This window comes from Rhipicephalus sanguineus, chromosome 6 (genome assembly GCF_013339695.2).
Source record: "Rhipicephalus sanguineus isolate Rsan-2018 chromosome 6, BIME_Rsan_1.4, whole genome shotgun sequence".
NCBI classification, from domain to species: domain Eukaryota; kingdom Metazoa; phylum Arthropoda; class Arachnida; order Ixodida; family Ixodidae; genus Rhipicephalus; species Rhipicephalus sanguineus.
In genome coordinates this window covers 74207250-74228497 of record NC_051181.1, presented here as the reverse complement: position 1 = coordinate 74228497, position 21248 = coordinate 74207250, and the positions used below count along the sequence as shown (strand labels likewise).

At 46.8% G+C, this 21248-nt stretch overlaps 1 protein-coding gene across 1 annotated transcript; it reads right to left on the bottom strand.

Moving 5' to 3' along the window:
* Nucleotides 1–3188: 3188 nt before the first annotated feature.
* On the bottom strand, nt 3189–12937 carry LOC119397350 (uncharacterized). The gene is made up of 2 exons (XM_037664782.1): nt 12827–12937; nt 3189–5402 (listed from the first exon to the last, which is right to left on the bottom strand). The coding sequence occupies exons 1-2, from the start codon at nt 12935–12937 to the stop codon at nt 3189–3191; spliced, it is 2325 nt and encodes a 774-aa protein (XP_037520710.1).
* Nucleotides 12938–21248: the final 8311 nt, after the last annotated feature.

The window sequence follows — 21248 nt, the reverse complement described above, 5'->3', positions numbered from 1 at the left end:
GTTGCTTGAACTACTTCGCAAGAAGACGCCATACGGGCGTCATATCGGGCAGAAAATCACCCTAATAGGTGTGACATAGCGTAGTATAGAAGCGTAAAATACTAGCAGGCGTCCCACAATGCAAAATGCATAACCAGTGGGTGGTTTAAACCCACCCATTACAAAAACCTCAGCCCCGATTCGTCATCAGCAAGTGTACATGATGCCTTATAGAAGCGCAGCGGGCACCTCGCTTCTCTGCAGAATGATAAAATAATGGCCTAGTATTTCCCTACATCGAAAAATTGAGATTGTCGCTTAGTGGGCACCTTGCAACTGTAGTTCTAGTAGCCGTCTCAGGAGGGTTTTACAGCGGGCTCCAGAAAGACCGCTCCTCCAGCTATCGCTGCGACTGTCCTGCGTGTTCTGCGCAGGCCTGGCATTTTCCTTTAGGCAACAAGAACGGCGCGTTGCCTACAGTTGCGCAATTTCTACAGTTCTCGTGTTCCACACAGTTGTGTACTCTGCAAACACAATGGCCACCACGTGGTGTAAGCGCAGCTGTTTATTTTGCAACCCCCAAAACCGGCGAGGTACCCTGCAGTAGAAGTTGCCCGCTCGACGTATCGTCCGTCTCGAGAATGGTTTTGTACGCTTCAGACAATTTAGCGAGCTGCATTCAATAAGAAATCGTCAGTTGTGGTTCCTAGAAAGACTTTTATGCTAACGTTATGCGCTTGTCCTGCGCGAACGCGAAATGCGAATTAAAAATCGGCCACAACTTCCGTTTTAAAGTGACCCCGTCGTGATGTATGCAGTTTCTACGTGCAAGCCGAGGTCGTGTTATACATGCATTTCGAACCGAACACAGCGAGAGGTGTCCAGCAGTGTCCATCATTACTCGCATAACAAATGTTTCCCGTCTTTCCCGAACGAAATCAAGAATGGTCCACTGAATCCAACACAAAAACACCCGCCAATGTTAATAACCAATCAATCAATCAAACGTTTATTTAATGTGCCCAGGAACAACCGTAAGGTCTTTGTACTGGCGCACGAAAAAAAAAACAAAAAAAAACAAAGGAAACATTCATAATAAAATATCAGGGATAAAAAACGTTATAACATTGCACATATACAACTATGCGCAGGCAGAAAAAAATATATCAACAGTGTACAAGGCTATGTAAGTACAGTGCAAAGCTCGGAGCAGAACAACGACTGGGATCTGTGAAAAACATCGAGCTCCAAAAAGTAAGCATTGTAAAGACGTTGTGTCCTGCCAATGGTCGAATGTTCACAGAGGCAGGCGGTTACATGAAAAGGTCTATTCTATCTGGTCAGCTTACGTGGAATTCGGAAATTAAGACAGTTGAGCAGTACAGGGCAGGATACGATACCGTGCACAAGCTTGTAAAGAAATAACAGATCAGCGCGATTTCGTCGGCAGCAAAGTGATGGCAATGATAATAATCCAGCAGCGTTAGAACGAGATCCAGAGTCACTTCTAGCGAAACGATGGTTGTAAATGCTTAGGAATTTTTTCTGGACTCGCTCAATGGCGTTGCTGCTGGAATTAGGAATGCCATTCCAGATCACAGATGCATACTCTAGTTGAGGAAGACATAGCGCGGTGTACAATTTTCGGAAGGGTACAGGAGAACGGAATTCTCTAGACGTTCTGCAAACACAGCCTAGGGTGCGAAGACCCCGCAAAGCAACACGCTTAGCGTGAGCAGAAAAGTGTAAGGTGTTATCAAAAAGAACACCTAGATCAGTGATCTCTCATACCTTACACAACGACACAGAATTGACAGAATATAAAAATGGCACACTAGATGTTTTTCGAGTGAAACTCATTACCTTGGTTTTTGAAATATTTAGGGAGAGGTTATTGCTCCTGCACCATTCAGAAAAAGAACACAAATCAGATTGCAGCAAGCGACAATCGATAACTGAATGAATTTCCTTAAATATCTTTCTCATCGGCATACAAAAGGAAAGAAGAATTCCGAATGACAGAAGAAACATCATTAACATAAATTAAAAAGAGGAGTGGGCTCAGTACCGACCCTTGAGGAACCCCACTAGTAGCTTTATACAAAGAGGGCGTTTGGCCATTAACGGCAACGTAACATAACCTATCAAGAGGATAGCTATGGAGGAGATTCACAATTGAAGAATCAACATCAAAGTGTGCAAGTTTATCCACAAGCAGCGAATGGCTGACAACATCAAAAGCTTTGCTAAGGTCACAGTAAATAGCGTCAACCTGTCCTCTCTGCGAAATAGGCGTGGAGACTTGCATCATGAAACTGGCAAGATTAGTGACAGTTGAGCGGCCAGCGAGAAACCCATGCTGATTCACAATCAATGAATTTTTTACATCAAAAGACAATATTTTGTGAAGAGCAAGCTCAAAGATTTTGGATGCGGCACAAAGAAGGGAAATAGGGCGGTAGTTCGAGACGTCACTTTTACAGCCAGACTTAAACACTGGGAAAACACGAGCAGTTTTCCACATGCTAGGAAACGTTGAAGCATTCAGACACTTATTAAATATGGTAGTCAATACTGGGACAAGTATACTGCCATAGGCTTTTAGTATGGCAGAGGGGATGCCATCTGGGCCAGCTGAAAAGGATGGTTTCAAGCGCTTAATGCATTAATAATGCAATAATAATAATAATAATAATAATAATAATAATAATAATAATAATAATAATAATATTAATAATATAATAATAATAATAATAATAATAATAATAATAATCCTTATTGTACATTTCATAAGAAAGTAATACACATATCAGGCCTGCCAAAGCCACATAGGACTTGAGCGGCAGTGCCTGGCAGCAGCGGAAAATAGCAATCTTTGAAGTTATACATTTGTTTATATAACAAAATGAAAAATAAAATACAATACGGCACAGGAGAGAGAGCAACTACAAACAAATATAATCTGGTCTAAGTTTTCGCACAATGAGTAATCAAAACTAAGACGAAATTCTCTAAGACGAAATTCCTCAATCTCAGGTTGCACAAAGCATCACTCAATCATTTTAAAAAGCCTACTGAATGTGTCATTAAGCAGAATATCGCCGTAGATTCCATATTCGCTTCGAGCGAAAGAGTGGCAATACAAAGAAAGGCTCACGGCACAGCTGCGCAATGTAAACATCCAAGCATTCCCAAATCCGCCATCACTCTCACAGTGCATCACATTTGGAACGAGGGTTCATCAACGTACCCGGCGAGCAGTGAAAGGCCTCACCAAACCTGTCAAAAAGCTTCAAGGGAACGTTGCACCATGAAGCTCGGCTAAGGTCGGTTTCCGTGGGAGTCGTTTCGTTCTCGCGCAAGCCACAGCTGGGAAAGCAAAGCGCCAGAAAGAACAGCTGTTCGGCGCTGTACTCTTCGAAACCTTGGCTCCAGTCAGGGTAGCCGGGACTCACGGAGAGTGCATCGAACAGGGGCTTTAGTGACACCACCGCCACGAGCGCGCCCTCCAATTCTCCGGGACCCTCTGTGGACTCCGTGCCGTTCGAGTCACTGCGCAGAAAGGCCTGGCGAATGCAGCGAACGCTATCGTTCGTGGCTACATAATCCAACCTGGACTCGGAGGAATTTTTGCCAACTGATGTGAAAGAAATCGCCACCAGCTGGCGCGCCAGTATAGAGCCGACGACGCCATAGTTGACGCTCTCGTAAGCCCCGGCTGGAAACACGGTCTCCAGCATGTACAGGTTGGGAAGGACGGCATCGCGAGATGACAACGCGAACGCCGACACGTCGTGCTGGCGCCAGATGTCTCCCCAGAGGAGCATCTTTTGCACTGCGTTGTGCATGCTCCGGAGGCTGTTTTCTGGTGCGACGCCGAACGATGACGTCTTCGCCAAGCCCCGGTGAACGTCGTCCCAGAAGGCGCGTGGTATGAAGCTTAGGTTGTCAATGAAGTCGTCGCCGAAGTCTGGTAGGTTTGCGGCAGCTGCTTGAGAGGGCTCTTCCGTGCCGGCGGCCTCGTCGATGAGGGCGGCTTCGAATGCGAGGCCGCTCCGGTTAATCCTCGGAAGCGCTTCTGAGCGCGCAGCGTCGTTGAGCCAGGCCGCCGTTCGCAGCGAATCCGCGACGGTCCGCTTGACCGCGTGAAATACTTTAGTGGCCTTCGCGACGCGCTCAGAGTCGAGCAAGAGCGCAATGTATCGTGCAGACAGCAAACTCGGCAGCATCTGATCCACGATCCCGTAGCACAGGTCCGAGTGGCGACCGACGCGGGTGCTGTCATCGCCGTATATGAGAGCGGCGAGCTCATGGCTGACGAAACGACCCAAGCCTTGGACCACGCAGAGACCCGCGACGCGAAGTAGGTCTACCTGCCTCGCGTTCGAGCCGAAAAGACTGCCCAGCACGCGCATGTGCTCCTTGTTACGGACTTCGACACGAACCGCAGTAGGTAAGAACTCCATGCCGGTCTTTTGCCTTGTTAGGATCCACAACCAGCGACGACCGGACACTAATGGCGTGAGATCGCTGGCGAAGGCGTCGATACCGTCGTACTGAGTCCACGACTCGTCTTCCGGTGACCCGCTGCCAGTACTTGTTGCTGTCAGGCCACCGAGAACTTCTCTCTGCAGTTGGTCGAGCTGCTCGCAGGAGACCGACTCGGAATCATCGCCAGGCTCCTTGAGGGTGTCGCGCAGTCGACAGATGAGCTCGGCATTGTTCTTGCGCAGCTGGCGTTCTTTCTGCAGAAGACGTGGACCCATGCCCAGGAAATCTTCGGTAAAGACAACTTGGACAGACGGTTGCTTGGACCCCCCCTTTGATGCCGATGTCAGTGGCTCGGAGACAAGTATATAAACGTAGAAGAACAGCGGGAAATGCCAATTCATCACGAGGTCAATGACCACATCGATAAGGCTTGCACGTGTGTCTACTCTGGGCCAGGGCAGGCGGCGGTCCCGCAGGAATTGTTTGAATTCGCCGACTCCATGGTTCCCTTCGGCCATGCAGCTCTTGTAGAGCATGACCGCCTTCTCGTGGTTGCTCTGCGACTGCCGCGGTGGTGAGATCCCAGCGACGCGTTTGCCCACGCTCCTGCGGAAGCTGATGGCTGAGTCTTCGAGCATGGAGCGACCTCCGAAGCTGGGTCGCCAGCGGTCGCACACGTAGCCGTGGAAGTCCTGGCACGGGTCCTGCGAGGCGTTGATGGAGGCAGCCAACGCGTTGACGAAGGCGCGGCACGGCGGGCTCCAGCACGGCAAGTGGTGGCGCACAGGACGGCTGCGCGTGAGCAGCAGCACGACGAGCAGCAGCAGCACCGCGGCCATGACGACGCAGCAGCCCAAGGTACTGCCCGTGCCAGCCGTCCAAGTGATGGCGGAGAACATCCGGGACGTCTGGGAATGCATGGGTGGACGAGACTGCGGGAGACAATTGAACACAACGATGGAATACTTACACCATAAACCATCTGTCGGGCAGGATATGTTAAGATGAAACGCTCCAGTCAGCACTGCTGCTCAAGTGACTGCACTCGTATGTTACCCGCCGCGGTGGTCTAGTGGTTATGGTGCTTGACTACTAGACCCAAGGTCCAGGGATCGAATCCCGGCCGCGACGGACGCATTTAGATGGAAGCAAAGCGCTAGAAACCGGTGTGCTCAGGTTTATAGGCGCACGTTAAAGAACTCCAGGGAGCCGAAATTTCCGGTTCCCTCAACTATACGGCGCCTCTCATAATCATATCGTGGTTTTGGGACGTAATACCCGAACAGTTATCATTATGATTACTCGCAAGTTCACCAGAACTTGCATTTGCGATTTTCCCTTTAATTTTCTTCTCGATTCGAATCATTCGTTGTAATGACAGCATGTACTTCCGCAAATTTTGTCACGAGCTAAAAGAAATCCGCCCATTGGCACATTTTATCGATGTTTTTACACGACATATTATAGACAATACCTCCAGTAGGCACAATAGTAAACACGGTCACCATATGGGCAGCGCCATATGCATGGCGAACATGTGCGGTGCTTAGACGAGTCCATTCCTTAAATGTCTTTCCCGCATTTCATTTCACTGCTACGTCTCAGAAAATGGGTGAAATCGAAGAAATAATAGGAATGTTCAAACAGCGTAATTTCCGAGCCGGGTCGGAATAGAAACCTCGCTGAAACGAAGTAAAATGGTAAGGTTTTCAGTGTGCTGAGTATCAATACTCTACATAATCTGACACATGCACATTTAGATGGCACTGCAGGATTACATGTGGTGTACGGTCACATTTAATTTGTAAAAGGAATATCAGTACGCCTTACGGGAGATCCAGTGTGGAGTACAGTGCTCGTTCAAATAAAGGTTACAATGTCGTTAAAGGAATGCAAACATATGATCAATAGGTGGGCTAGTTCCTATTGCAGTTTCGTAACAAAATTTCGAGTGTAGGAAAGACGACAGACGAAGAGTGTTTCGCGCAACGCGAGCGCTCACTAACGACTCCTTTATTTTGGGCACGGAAAACAAAGTACATATAGGTGGACGCATTGCGCATGTCAGAGGAGCAACGACCTAAACGTGTATATAAGGCGTGTGTATAACACTGAAGAATAAAGTTGAATTCACCGTCACGCACTGATGCAGGTGGCTGAATCCCGCATAGATCGGCATTCTTAGGGATCAATACAGTAAAACCTCGGTGATACGAATCTCGCGGGCTTACCAAAAATATTTGTATCATCCAAAATTCGTATCACCAGAAAACATGGAAAATTAGTATGTGACAAAAGAAAATTGGCATACGTTTTGATTTAGTGTTTCTCAGGGCCGCAGCGACGTCATGAACAGCTCTGAATGATTGCCAGTAAGTTTTTAGACGTCAACGATCATAATTGTACTCGTAAATATACGGTGCATGCGCGTGTGTGTATATAACGAACCAGATGTGCTTGTGCCCCGTGACCGCTAGTAGCCCCTTCCTAATCTTACTACGCTTTTGTGCATCTTACTACACTAGAATCTTACTACACTAGAATACTGCGGCGAAAGTGACTTAAGAGGCGCTTTGCACACGATAGATAGAGGCCCAGCTCGTTCGCCAAGGCCGTCCGCTTCGTCTCTTGGGGTCTTCGTCCACCTTTAACTGGGACTTCATGACGGAACCGCAGCCCAAGTTTCAGTCTTGATTCATAGAACGTCTAATTGCGGGAACATGGCTTCCATCGACGTGGCAGGCACGTGTTAACACAGTACAAAGACGCTGCTGCCTCGAGCATAAGAGCACGCGTCAACGCGTCGGAAAAAAAAAGCCTGACGTCAACGTCATCTGTAATCTAAACGCGAAGGCGCCTAAAGGCCTCAAAAATTCGCATGCACTATCTCGGAGGCAACGACGCGACGTTGGTGGTCGCGCATGCCCGCGCCCGCGCGTGATTGCCGGGTCATCCGCGACAGCGCGGGCAGCACCTGTTCGTACCTGTGCGCTAGCGTACGTTCGTATCAAACGTCGCGGGGTGCAAATCGGTTCGCAACAACCGTACTCCAATACATTGTAGGCTATTGGGCCTTGGCCGGGACCACAGAAAAATTCGTATCACCCCGAAATTCGTACGAGCCGTGATTGTATCACCGAGGTTTCACTGTATATAATTTTTACATAATTCTCTCGTCGTGTGTCGTTGATTCTGCAACAAATATAACTGTGCTTTCGAACAGATGTTTACGACGGCACGATATGCAACGTGACGCAGAATCAGAAGGCGGTGCACTCGTTACTTGTGATACCCTCCTCTTTATCTGTCACCTCATCAGCGCTTTAAATCATCCCAAAAAAGAATGCAGTAGCGAGTGGAATAATAATAGATGGAAACGAGAGAGCGAATTGCCAGGCTCCATAAAGGCAACGCATGCTCCCTTAAAATGTTGCATAAATGACTTGATGTGCGCCTGTTCAGGCCTCCACGTCTCCCTTGATCAAAAGAAGAATCGAGGAGGTGGAGAAGGCTGCCATCAGAAGTGTAGCCAGAAATTTTTTACAGGGGGGGGGGGGGTTCAACCATCTTTTGTTTATGTTCGTGCGTGCGCTTGTATGTGTGCGTGTATATATACACATGCACAATCGAAAAATTTCGGCGGGGTTTCAACCCCCCCAACCCCTCCCCCCCAGGCTACGGCCCTTGCTGCCATAGCCTATGACTAAGTGCAATAGAGCAAATTATGAGTGATGCTAAGGCAGCTGTTCAAAACATCACTCGAGGACATCAACCCCCGAATTTTTTTATATGACATGTGTATATATACGTGCGCATATACAAACGCATGCACGAACATACATGAAATATGGTTAAATCGCCCCCCCCCCCCCCCCCCCCGAAAAATCTCTGTCTACGCTACTAAGGCACAGCCGCACACAAAAGACAAATTAACTTGGAGATGACTCCAAACACAGACGTTCCAAAGTCCCTTCCTGTTCCACTTCGCAATCTGCTGGGGCAGTTGGCTCATTATTTTTTTAACACGAAAGTGTGCTATGCTGGCGCCCACCCAAGACTTCACTGACATCACTTCCGTCACAGAAGTGATGTCGTTAAAGTGTACACGAACAGATAATGACAACGAAAAATCACAAAAAAACGTTTCGCTGATTTGGATGACATGGGAAATCGAACCCACCCCCTCCCAGTCCGCGATGACTGCTACACGGCGCTCTACACACTGCGCCACCCATGCACATGCAGGAGGGTTTACAAGCGCGCCTTATACGTCTCAAACCTCCCTCCCCCTCCCCCCCCCCCCCCCCGTATTTTCGTTGGCGGGGCGGTGTCGCCGTCCAGAAGCGGTAAAGTGAAGTACTGCATTATGGCACTAAAGAATGCTGACAGGGAGCACTTCCGTTTCAGCACAACGGACGCTTTCGATGCATTATTGTAGGAAACTCTGCGGTTGCTGCAATGCGCCGTGCGCGATGATCCGGTTGGGCGACGAGGTAGTACGTGCTTTGCCTTTTGCGTCGTTTTAGGTTTTAGCGTGACGGCTCGCCGACAGAGTAGTGCAGCTTCCACATGCACCAACGGCGTTTCTCCGCCGCCTGCTGCTTCGATTGCGATAGCACCGGCTAATTAAACTGCTGGGTGTGTCCAGATAAGATCGAACACGAGGTCCCGGTCACCATTCCCAATTTTCATGAAATTTACTGTAGGTCTAGGCATTAGACCCAGAACAATGGCCTCGCAGTTAGCTTTGCGAAAAAAAATTTTGTTCGCCTGGAAAAAAATATACAAATTTTGGCCGCAAAAAACACTTTTCCGCCAATTTCGCGATTTCTGAATTTTGAGCGCACCTAGGGAAAAAACGGTGCACTTCTTCGTCACAATATTTATTCCCCTTAAAGAGCAAGTAAAATGCAATCTTATGAGTCTTTTATTTCCCTTGCTTGTCGAAGCACCTTTGAAGAAAAAAATCACAAACTTTGCAAATCGCACAAAATACCTTGGTTTCGGGAATTTACTGCTGCATGCACGTTAAAGTGAGGATAATAAAACTCGGTACATATTACCTTTGATACTTTTTCTCTCTTTTAAAATAATTTGCATGGTTTTATCGCGTTCTGTTTCACTCGTTAAGTGGGCTGAAACGTAAGTGATTTACCAAAAACGCCGAACTTTGAAAATAATTTTCTCAAAAAGGCCATTTTTAATTTTTTTTTAAATCCCTCTGATTGAAGTCAAGGACGTCATCTACAATTCTGCAGAAAAAGATGTTGCATTATTTTGGTTGCTAACAAGTTATAGTGCGTCGAATGTGACCATGCCAGCCTAGCGGCCGCGTCGTTCCTTATCTGCTGAAACTCGGATATAAGTTGCTAAAAATACTTGTACGTGACATAATCACAAATCAGTAGCTCCACACCAACAATGCGCAGCCAGGTGTCATGGTTAAGCAAACTTTGTCTTGGGATCAGCCGCTTGACAAACCCGCAGCAGCGGCCGCTCGATGCTGCGGGCACTCACATTACATGAGTGCCACTTCGAATGCGGATAAGCTCCGCTTGTGCGCCAAACTACGCTCAGAGGACAAACGAGAGAAGGAATGCATCACTGTGAAAGTTAAAGGCCGTTAAGTGCCAACAAGTTTCATAATATGCAACGAAAACTCTGGCGGCAATTTCCCAGTGAGCGCCTTCATTACAGCACGCATGTATTTTTTTCCCTGCTGTTATGCGCGAAGCCGCAAAATATCGTGTAAACGCTCGACTTGCATAATTTAAACTTTTTTAGCGCGCACAAAAGACAAGGACAAGCAAGAGACACACGAGCGCTAACTCTCAACTGTTTATTTTTTCAAAGGAACGATACATATAAATACCCAAAAACCAACATAGAGCATGTGCGGTGCAAGTCATGTGACACACTGTCAGAAGGGCTAACCAGAATTTAAAAAAACAAACTCTTTATCTCAATAGGTGTGCAGAGAAATGCATCAGTCACCCTTCGGTGGCTCTAACAGATAAAGAGTTTGTTTTTTTAAATTCTGGTTAGCCCTTCTGACAGTGTGTCACATGACTTGCACCGCACATGCTCTATGCTGGTTTTTGGGTATTTATATGTATCGTTCCTTTGAAAAAATAAACAGTTGAGAGTTAGCGCTCGTGTGTCTCTTGCTTGTCCTTGTCTTTTGTGCGCGCTAAAAAAGTTTAAATTATGGATCCATACCAACTTGCCCAGTTATCTGTCTTACTGCTCGACTTGCGTTGGATATTCTATCTGCGGACGCACAACAATACAGTATTGTAAAAGCGGTTCTTTAATGAAGCAAAGGACTTGGACACACTTCTTTTCACAGCCGGCTGACAAGTGTTCTGGCACGGGATGAACAACTGCAGTTTGAGTAGTTCGACCATCGGAAGCACGTATAGGTTTTCTTTAGATGTCAATGGCTTTCTTTTGTGTCATATGTTGCTCATAGAATGAACCTAATTATCTTTAGGCCATCCGAAGAGAGAAAGCAACACATGAGTGCACTACTGGAGGCGCTCACTGGGAAATTGCCGGCAGAGTTTTCGTTGCATACTATGACATTTGTTAGCACTTAACAGCCTTTAACTTTCACAGTGATGCATTACTTCTCTCGTTTGTCCTCTGAGCGTAGTTTGGCGAACAAGCGGAGCTCATCCGCATTCGAAGCGGCACTCATGTAATGTGAGTGCCCGCAGCATCGAGCGGCCGCTGCTGCGGGTTTGTCAAGCGGCTGATCCCAAGACAAAGTTTGCTTAACCATGACACCTGGCTGCGCATTGTTGGTGTGGAGCTACTGATTTGTGATTATGTCACGTACAAGTATTTTTAGCAACTTATATCCGAGTTTCAGCACATAAGGAACGACGCGGCCGCTAGGCTGGCATGGTCACATTCGACGCACTATAACTTGTTAGCAACCAAAATAATGCAAAGTCTTTTTCTGCAGAATTGTAGATGACGTCCTTGACTTCAATCAGAGGGATTTTAAAAAAAATTAAAAATGGCCTTTTGAGAAAATTATTTTCAAAGTTCGGCGTTTTTGGTAAATCACTTACGTTTCAGCCCACTTAACGAGTGAAACAGAACGCGATAAAACCATGCAAATTATTTTAAAAGAGAGAAAAGGTATCAAAGTTAATATGTACCCAGCTTTATTATCCTCACTTTAACTTGCAAGTAGCAATAAATTCCCGAAATAAAGGTATTTCGTGCGATTTGCCAAGTTTGTGTTTTTTTTCTTCAAAAGTGCTTCGACAAGCAAGGGAAATAATAGACTCATAAGATTGTATTTCACTTGTTCCTTAAGGGGAATAAATATTATGACGAAGAAGTGCACCGTTTTTTCCCTAGGTGCGCTCAAAATTCAGAAATCGCGAAATTGGCGGAAAAGTTTTTTGCGGCCAAAATTTGTATATTTTCTTCCAGGCGAACAAAATTTTTTTTCGCAAAACTAACTGCGAAATCATTGTTCTGGGTGTAATGCGTAAACCTACAGTAAATTTCATCAAAATCGGGAATGGTGACCGGGACCTCGTGTTCGATCTTATCTGGACACACCCTGCTGCAATTGATAGCTTACACGTGACGTCACGGGTGCAGCTTCTTAATGTGCTGACACTCTGACATGGCGGCTATGGTGGCGTCAAGGCAGCATAATCGCGTTGCTGTTAACCTGCTTCGCGTGATAACGACGTGGCCGGAACGTTATCCACCCCGGTGCGCGAATAACGAAAGAACCTGCATGCGATATACTGGTAACCTTAACGTGACACCACAAACATCGCGTGCCAGCATGCTCGTACTTCAACATGACGGTTTCAGTGACCGTAGGAGGAGAAACCGTAGGAGAGGAGAAACATCTGGCGTCTTTCGTTAAGCAGCTGGCGTCTTTTCGTTTTGCTTTTAGAAAACATCTGGCGTCTTTCGTTGGTTTATTTCATCAATCAACGGCGTTTTGAACAAAATTTTTATTGTTCAATCACGCACAGGAGAAATCTCACCAGGCACTACCTTGGAGGTAAACAATGGCTGCTAATGGGAATGCGAGACAGAAGAAGTCAGCTTTTAGCTAACACTTACACTTCTACTTCTACTAACGTTTCCTACTGGAACATGCAAATGGCTGCTAATGGGGAATGAGAGACAGAAGAATTCGGCTTTTAGTTAACGCGCACGCTGCGAATTTTTTATTGTTCAACAACGCACAGGAGAAATCTCCCACCGGCACCACCTTGGAGGTCAAGATCTGGTACTAGCGTTAAGACTGGTTAAGCACTACGACGGGGACGAACAGGTGCCGCTTTAAGGAGCTAAAAAGATAAGAAATACTCACGCTGGAAGAGTACTCGTCGGGGCCGGAGGGCACATGGTCCGTCTTCCGTTTCGACGAGTCGACGAGTATGGACCGCAGTGTGCCCGGCGATGCCGGCTGGCCCGAAGACATGGCACAGCAGGGTCACGGCGCTGGTCGGCGTGAAGACGAGTGGCGTCAGGTCGCGAGAAGTAGAACGGAGGCGTCAGCACCTGCGTTCTCCCGAAGCCGAAAATTCTCCGAGGCAACCTACAGGGAAAACTGCAAGCGAGGAACAAAGAATGTTCGCGCAGTCCCTCTGGCAGCAATCACGTATACGACTGTCCGCTCGCGATGGCGTTCCTTCTTCGAGCACGCTCTGGCTCGTTCTGCTCGAGCTAACGCTGCGTGAGGGTGATAAAGATGGCGATGGCGATCATCTTTGCGATGGCACATATCCGCACAGCAGAAACAGAGAATTAAACTTGATTTGCTTGACCAGTCTGTTTACGCCCGGAGGTGGGTGGCCACCTCAGTGTAAGTAGCGATGAGCTTGAACTTCTAGCCTAGCCCTGTTCACCAGCTGTGGCTGGTCTTCGGTATTTCAGCTCGTCAGCTGTACCTCCCACTGGTCTCCTGTCGGTAAGTAGATTGGCGTTGTTTGGAAATTCTGGTTACATTCCCAGGCCAGGTAGAGTGTCTTCGGCGCCTTGCGAAATTTGCGGTTTCCTCCATATGATTACATCGCATGCAGCAGTGTTGCGTGGAGGTAATTGTCCACTTGAAGTCGGTGCAATATGATGGCTTATCCTGTGTTTAGTTTGCAGTGTGGTGCTGGTATTTCCGCCTGTTCTTCTCGTAGTGTTCTAGATGTCATTGTAGTTTTTTGCGCCATTTCATCTCGTTCTGGCGGTAGACGATGTCCCGGTGGGGTAGCCCGGTGTACATGCTCTTGGGCGGCAGCGTAACCCGCTTGGTTTCCTACCAAGGATTCATGTCCCGTGCAGTGTTGCCAGGTCGAAGAGACAAAGAACAGCCAAGAAATTGAAAAAACCAAGATGGAGCCAACATGACCTAAAGGCAGTGAAATTATCCAAAGGTAGGCACGTGTGCGTGAACACTGCGACTTCCTATTTGAATGCAAGAACCTTTTTTATGGGAACGTAAGGAAGTACAGCAAGAACCTTTCAAAATCGTGACTGCTGAGATTAAAGCATGAATTGTTTACCTTAGCACAATTTCTCTGAAGGATTACGTGAAGGATTTCGTGAAGGAAGTTTCTTTCGCTCTTGCAGAAATGACACTCGATTCACGCGTCTTGCTTGACCTTTCAAAGGACAACAAGTACCAGCCTTATGGCGAAAATAAAGATGAGTACTGCATGAGTGCGCTCAATTAATGGGACTGAGGCATAATTTGTAGTAATTTTCGCAATTGTTTTTCGCGTGATGATGAAACCCGGGCACTTAATATTATCGAGTCGCAGTCCGTACCTAATCCTAAGAAATAATTCCCACGATTCGTCGAATATCGGATTCCTAGTGTCGATGAGTGCAGAGCGTCCTGTTTGCGGAGCGATTTTGATTGTCCTGTTCACTTCCAATAGGATTGAATAACGTGTTCAGCAATAGGTGGTCATTGGTCTTCATAGTCAGGCCCCATACGACAGTTTTCCCTCTAGTACCAGCCACGAATTCAAGGAGGAGGAGGAGAAATAAACTTTATTATCAAGCAGCAATTTAAGTTCCTTGGCCTAGGCCTCCCACGTGGGGACGCAATGCAAGCGCCAAATTTAATTTTGGGAGCCCGAAACAGGCCTCGGCTGCAATGTTTTGACACCGCATACTGGAACGCCAGCGGCTGCGACGTCACACGATGACAATAATTGGTTCAAATCGAAGGAACAAAGAAGTAGCCGAAGAAGTAGCCAAGACGTTTTTTTGCCGCCACCGACCTGAAAAGTAGTCAAATCTGGCAACCCTGGTCACGGGATCCAGACAATGTGCGTGTCAGGGATATGTCCTGATTCTTTATTACGTTTAGTGCGGTCGAGGTTATTCTTCCTGCCCTGAAATAAGGACGCAGAGAAATAGGGAGGAACAACTTTATTGAAGTTGTTTGCCGGTTAATGTGGATGGAGCCTCTCTTGTAGGGCCCCACTGGCTATTGGGGCTCGCCTATCTTGTTCAAGTGTCGCCTCGCCGACTGGCTGCCCTAGTCCAGTTCGGAGAGTCGCGCCTCCCACGACCACTTGATGAGTGTGTCTGTATGCAGTGGCGACCCGGTGTCTGTCGAACGCTGCGTGCGCTGATATGCAGTGTTGGAATTAGCAAAATTTTTCCGGACCAATACAGCGACAAATGTCCGTGGTGCGACTCCACACAGCAGGATAGGACATGACTTGGCTACGTCGGAGCGCCAGCACTGCGCTAGTTTTCCAAAGCAGCCGTGCATGTACAGGCCAAGAGTATGGTGAAGCAAGTAAACTAAAAACAGTGAAGTGCTCCACACAGAAGAAAATTTTCAGTAAAGATTTCACAAAAAAAATACAGGAGTCCTTGCCCTATCAGGAAAATGGGGGCGAGCTACGCTTGGCGTGGGTGTGGAACTTTCTTTCTTTCTTTCTTTCTTTCTTTCTTTCTTTCTTTCTTTCTTTCTTTCTTTCTTCTTTCTTCTTTCTTTCTTTCTTTCTTTATTTATTTATTTATTTATTTATTTATTTCGCATTGGGCAATGCTCCCAACAACTGTTTCCTTCCTCCATGCCGGATCCACGTGCTTAGCAGCGGAACACTTCAGTTGATACAGGCAACAACGACGGTCATGCATGCATTCACATGCACGCAACAGTGCAATGTGACAATCTGAAATGACCAGTCTCCTCGCATAAAAAATCAGACTCCCGTGTCGGATTCCTGTGTGTGAGGATAGTTTTACTGTGACGAGCGATGTGGTCAATCTACTGGTAGGACAAAAAATCCTCGCAGGTTGACTCATTTTGCTTAAAAACAAACATGTATAACTTGAAATTGTATTAACAGAAACATGTGGCAGAAACATGTAGGGTTACGAAGAGAGTTCACCTTAAATTGAGGACGACGCAGCGAGCGATGGAAAGGAAAATGATAGGTGTAATCTTGAGAGACAGGAAGAGAGCGGAGTGGGTCAGGGCACAAACGGGGGTTAAGGATATCATAGTTGAAATCAAGAAGAAGAAATGGATATGGGCAGGGCACGTAGCACGTCGGTGGGATAACCGGTGGTCATTAAGAGTAACTGACTGGGTTCCAAGAGATGGCAAACGCGTGAGAGGGAGACAGAAAATTAGGGGGGTAGATGAAATTAAGAAGTTTGTAGGTATAATGTGGCAGCAGAAAGCACAGGACCGGGTTGATTGGCGGAACATGGGAGAGGCCTTTGCCCTGCAGTGGGCGTAGACAGATTTTAATGCACGCGGGGTCTGAAGAGGATATATATATATATATATATATATATATATTTGTTTATTTATTTATTTATTTATTTATTTATTTATTTATTTATTTATTTATATGAAAAACGTATACGCTTCTAAAAACTGTTTATTGGTCGACGTTTCGATCGGAGACCGATCTTCATCACGGCGAAATTTAGTCAGAGACTGCTGCGCCGCGCGGTGCACGAGTCGCTCCCCTTCATAACAGACTCCTGCACCGCACGGAAGTGACGTCATGCGTTTTCCGGTTAGGCGCGCTGTTTGGATATGCCATGCATTCCCCGAGTCGGCAAGCGACAAGGCAAGCGAGCATGCCTCCCCATCGGCCTCCCGTCAGCCGGACTTGCTGCTGCTACGCTGCTGGCGGTCCTGTCCAGAACTTAAAGTCAGGGGGGGGGGGCTCGGGGGGGCCCGCCCCATCTCCATTAATTAAGGAGGGGCCCGCCCCCGCCCCCCTTCGGAAGTTCAGCTCTAGGTCTGCAGCACCCATTTGATAAGTGCTGGAGCTTATTTTTTTTTTACCAGTAGTAATTTGTACGGGGAAATTATAACTCCCCAATTTTCCGAACAATGATTTAATCGCGATTATTCGTTTTACGTGGCGTCAGCAAAATACACCCAAAAGAACATATATTGCCGTAGAGCTGAATGGAGATCCAGACACTGCACACCATAGGTTACCTCCCGGTCGAATAAGCTCCTTGGCACAGCATACTGTTTCACGAGGCACCTGAACGTGGAGCTACCTCATCGTGAATCAGTGAAGGTTGACCTTGGTCTCAGTAGGTTACCAGTCGATTTTCCTTCCTTTAGTTGTGCATTACGAGCCTGGCATAATGCCAAAGACATGCATTTTGCCTACTTTTTTTATGCAAGTAGGTGTCAAAGAAATATAGCGTTGTCGTGCCTGAGGTTCTCAGTGCAGTGAGTCAGCTAATGTATGTTCTGCGTTGCAGCTGGAGTTATCTGCTTTCAGCTCATATGTCTTTAAGGTATGAGGCCAAGTGTGGGAAACATTTTATAAAAAAAAAGCGATAAGCACAAGAGCCTATTAGTCTACATTATAAAGCACACCTTTTTAGCTCATGTGAGCATTATAAAGCAAGTCCTATTTCTTGTTAATTTTTCATGATTGAAAATTTCATTACAAATGGGCCTTACGCGAACACTCCAAATTCACATTCCTCTCAATAAAAACTTAATTTGTTGTAGGAACATAAAATAAGCCGTGTTCAGTGCAGTGAACCGAAACAAATGAGATCAGATAAATATTAAATACATAGTGATTAAATAACCAAAAAATTAAGCACTGACACTAGGGGCACCTTCGCGTAACAGGCAGTCATATCAAATATTGTGGCACGATTTTACTTATTAAAGTTCATTGCACACCTACTAATGTGATAACGAAGTGTGCTATGTTTCAATGAAAATCTTTTTTAGCAAAAAAGTTATCGTTCGCGTACGGAAAAATGCCAAAAATATAAGTTCTGAGAAAGTCAACAACAAAAGATTTGAAATAGGTGCAGTGCTAACACAAGGTGATGCGCAGCGCTGCAATCCTCGACATTTATAGCTAGTTCCATCGTGGACCTTGCTCTCGTCTGCCTTTGCTCGAGCAGCACATCGCCATTTTTAGGGGCGAAGCTCCTTAAGGCGGCACCCGTTCGTCCCTCGTAGTCGTAGTCGTAGTCGTAGTCGTAGTAGCCGTAGTGCGTAACCAGTCTTACGCTTTGACCTCCAAGGTGGTGCCGGTGGGAGATTTTTCCTGTGCGTTGTTGAACAATAAAAAATTCGCAGCGTGCGCGTTAACTAAAAGCCGAATTCTTCTGTCTCTCATTCCCCATTAGCAGCCATTGGCATGTGCCAGTAGGAAACGTTAGTAGAAGTAGAAGTGTAAGTGTTAGCTAAAAGCCGACTTCTTCTGTCTCTCATTCCCATTAGCAGCCATTGTTTACCTCCAAGGCAGTGCCTGGTGAGATTTCTCCTGTGCGTGATTAAACAATAAAAATTTTGTTCAAAACGCCGTTGATTGATGAAATAAACCAACGAAAGACGCCAGATGTTTTGTAAAAGCAAAACGAAAGAACGCCAGATGTTTCTAAAGCAAAACGAAAAGACGCCAGCTGCTTAACGAAAGACGCCAGATGTTTTCTAAAGCAATGGTTTTCTAAACAATGAAAATTCACAGCGTACATGTAAAATTAAAGTGAGCTGCAAGTCGTCATAACTCATCGAACCTTTAGAATAAAAGCGCCCGATCTCACGTCGGTGATGATGTAGTGGGCAGAATTCACGGAAGATTCACGGTTTACCGATGAACCTCCGCAGCTTCGCCCACTCATCATCATTCACTCCGTGGATATGCTGTGATTTTTTTTTCTAGCTCGCTCTGCAGCATCATTGTTGCCACGGAATGCTTTCGCGATGCGGTGCCAATTATTTGTGAGGGAAGCATTTGCAGTGTAGAGGCCAGGCTCGGTATGCCAACTTGCTTCAATATATCAAATACGCTTCTGTTACCATTATTGAAATAACACACAGTGTCCTACAAAACAAATATGATTATTGACAGGCACATACGTCTCCTTGAGCTTAAAGAACACATGTACGATGTTGCGCGTCCACCTGGTGAGAAGTTTAACTATTATGATAAAACATTTTGTATTGACAATGATATTAGAGCGTTATTACATGCTCCCATTTGATCTATGATTGTTAAATAGCCAACAAAATATTACGTATCAAGATAATCTTCTGATGCACACAAAACTGGCACTTTCAGTTTCGGTTTCGCATATGACGGGTGGTCTAAAATTTTTGCTTTTATTTTTTTACAGGAACTGCGTAAACAGAAACTTTATGCAGCGAAATAATGGGCGATAAATATTGCATGTAACATAACCAAAAACGAAAAAATGACATTTTGAAACAAAAATTCGATTTTTCCATTTGGCCTCATACCTTAATTTTAGATGCGAAGCATCTCTTGCTCGGGTGTATGTCCCGCAGCCTGGTAGTCCGCACCCACACTACGCATGCGCGACTCTCCTCCTTCCCTCTCTCCAACAGCTGCGCGTCACTCTCTCCACCTTTCTACCAGCACCTGCTTGCGCTTCTCCTGCGCTCTCGCTTCTGCTCTCACGGCGCATGCGCTACTCTCCTCCTCTAGTCTCCTCACCTTCAAATGGTAGAGCGCTGCGCGCGTTCAGTCCAGCGCTTGCTTCGGTTGACTCCTCTGAAATGCGGGCTCGACATGCCGAAATTCTCTCCTGCGCAGCGCCGCGATGAGCGCCAGTGCATGCGCGTCCCCTCCCCCTCTCTCTCCTCTTTTACGCTGCCTCCCTCTCGCGCACCTGTCGACCGCGTTCCCCGCTCGCCCTGTGAGAATTAAGGCCAGGCTAGAGGGAAGACACGACGCGCGTAGTGTTCCTCTTCGCGTTCCACGACGCGAAGTTGGTATCATGCCCGAGGTCGGTAGCATGCCCAACGAACGCCAACGGAACGCGATCGTGCAAGTGCTCCGGCTTCGCATCGCTTCATGGTCCCCTTTAGCGGGAGATGGTGTAATTTTTTGGCAGCGTCTCGTACGCCGCGCGGTGCACGAGACGATCCCACAGAGAACTGGCACCTGCACCGCACGGAAGTGACGGCACCTCATTAAAATAAACTTAAAGTAACTCACTTGGACAGATTATTACTTTATAATGTGTTAAACCTACAGAAATATTAAACAAAAAGTGTTTCACGAGTTAGTTTATGTACATTTGTTAATTAATGACATATCGCAAACACTTTAAATCAAGGGGGCACGGCGAAAGGTAACAGTTTTCTCACTATGATGTGCGCATTGTTGCGTTGCTGTTGGAAGTACTGCATTTTCTAGTTTGCGAAATTGCGATGTCAAAACATGGTGTCGTCGAAGATGAGAGTGTCCTTGCAGCCGAGTACCTCATTTTGCTTGTCGCGAGGGCAAGGTCGACGATGAAATAAATGTTGCACAGTTTGTGTGAACGTCCGGACCCGCAAGAAATCCCAGTGCGGCTGCGAATGTTCTTACTAATCTTGTGATCTGCGATGGCCAATGCTCCTGCACTGCAGACTTTTCGCAAAGTGCGAACACGTATCGGCCGTTATCATCTGTCGCTAGTTGAATCATGCTGTGCTATCACCGGCCGTGTTATTCAGCAAGGCAGACAAACTGTTCCGCACTGTTCTGTAGGTAGGTGGGCTAAGGCAGTCGGCTGTTGCCATTGGGCATCGTTTATCAAGCGCTGATCGCCTAGGGTACAGCGTAGCATAGAGCATCACGGCGACACGTCAGTATTTTGAAGCGACTTAGTCTGCCGATTACTTCGTGAGGCTGTGACGGTACACTGATCGACATAACAAGGTTTCGTGTTGCATATTTGGCCTGGCTACAAGAGGCGAAGAGAAACATTGACTGCTAGCTGCTAAAAAATGATGGCAGGAAGCGTGTCCATCATTATTTGTTATGGTTATCATCTGCCAGTCATGTCTTGCACTTGGAACACACGCAATGCGATAGTGCCAGCCGGAGCAAAATTCTACCGCTACGGTGGCGCCGGCCGAAAGCACAGACTCGCCCAGCGATAGACAAAGCATGTTGAAGTTCGACTGTACCGAAAGCCACGCATTACGCTGTTCGCGTTTCTTTTCATCGCGACAGTACATCACCACGAGCCGTTCGCGAAATATAGGCGCCAAGTGACTCAACCCTGAGACCACGTCTGTAGCAGTGCGTCTTCCTGTCATCAGAGCCTTGATAAACCGTGCAAATCAACATTCTGGACGCGGCTGCCGGATGAACCGATGCAGCCATCTGCATCTGAATTTTGTGTGTCCTCGTGCGTTCGCCGAGAATGTGCATTGATTCATAAAACCGCGTATCATAGTAAATATAGCCAATTCTGCGACGGTCACCAAACACCGAATATCAAAGGGCCTGTAGACAGGACCATCAGCAGCG

Bases quoted from the DNA above. Each gene is read 5' to 3' on its own strand.
- LOC119397350 (XM_037664782.1), bottom strand. From the start codon at position 12,937: ATGTCTTCGGGCCAGCCGGCATCGCCGGGCACACTGCGGTCCATACTC. The intron at 5,403-12,826 runs GTGAGTATTTCT...TGTCTCCCGCAG, and splicing joins CCGACGAGTACTCTTCCAGC to TCTCGTCCACCCATGCATTC.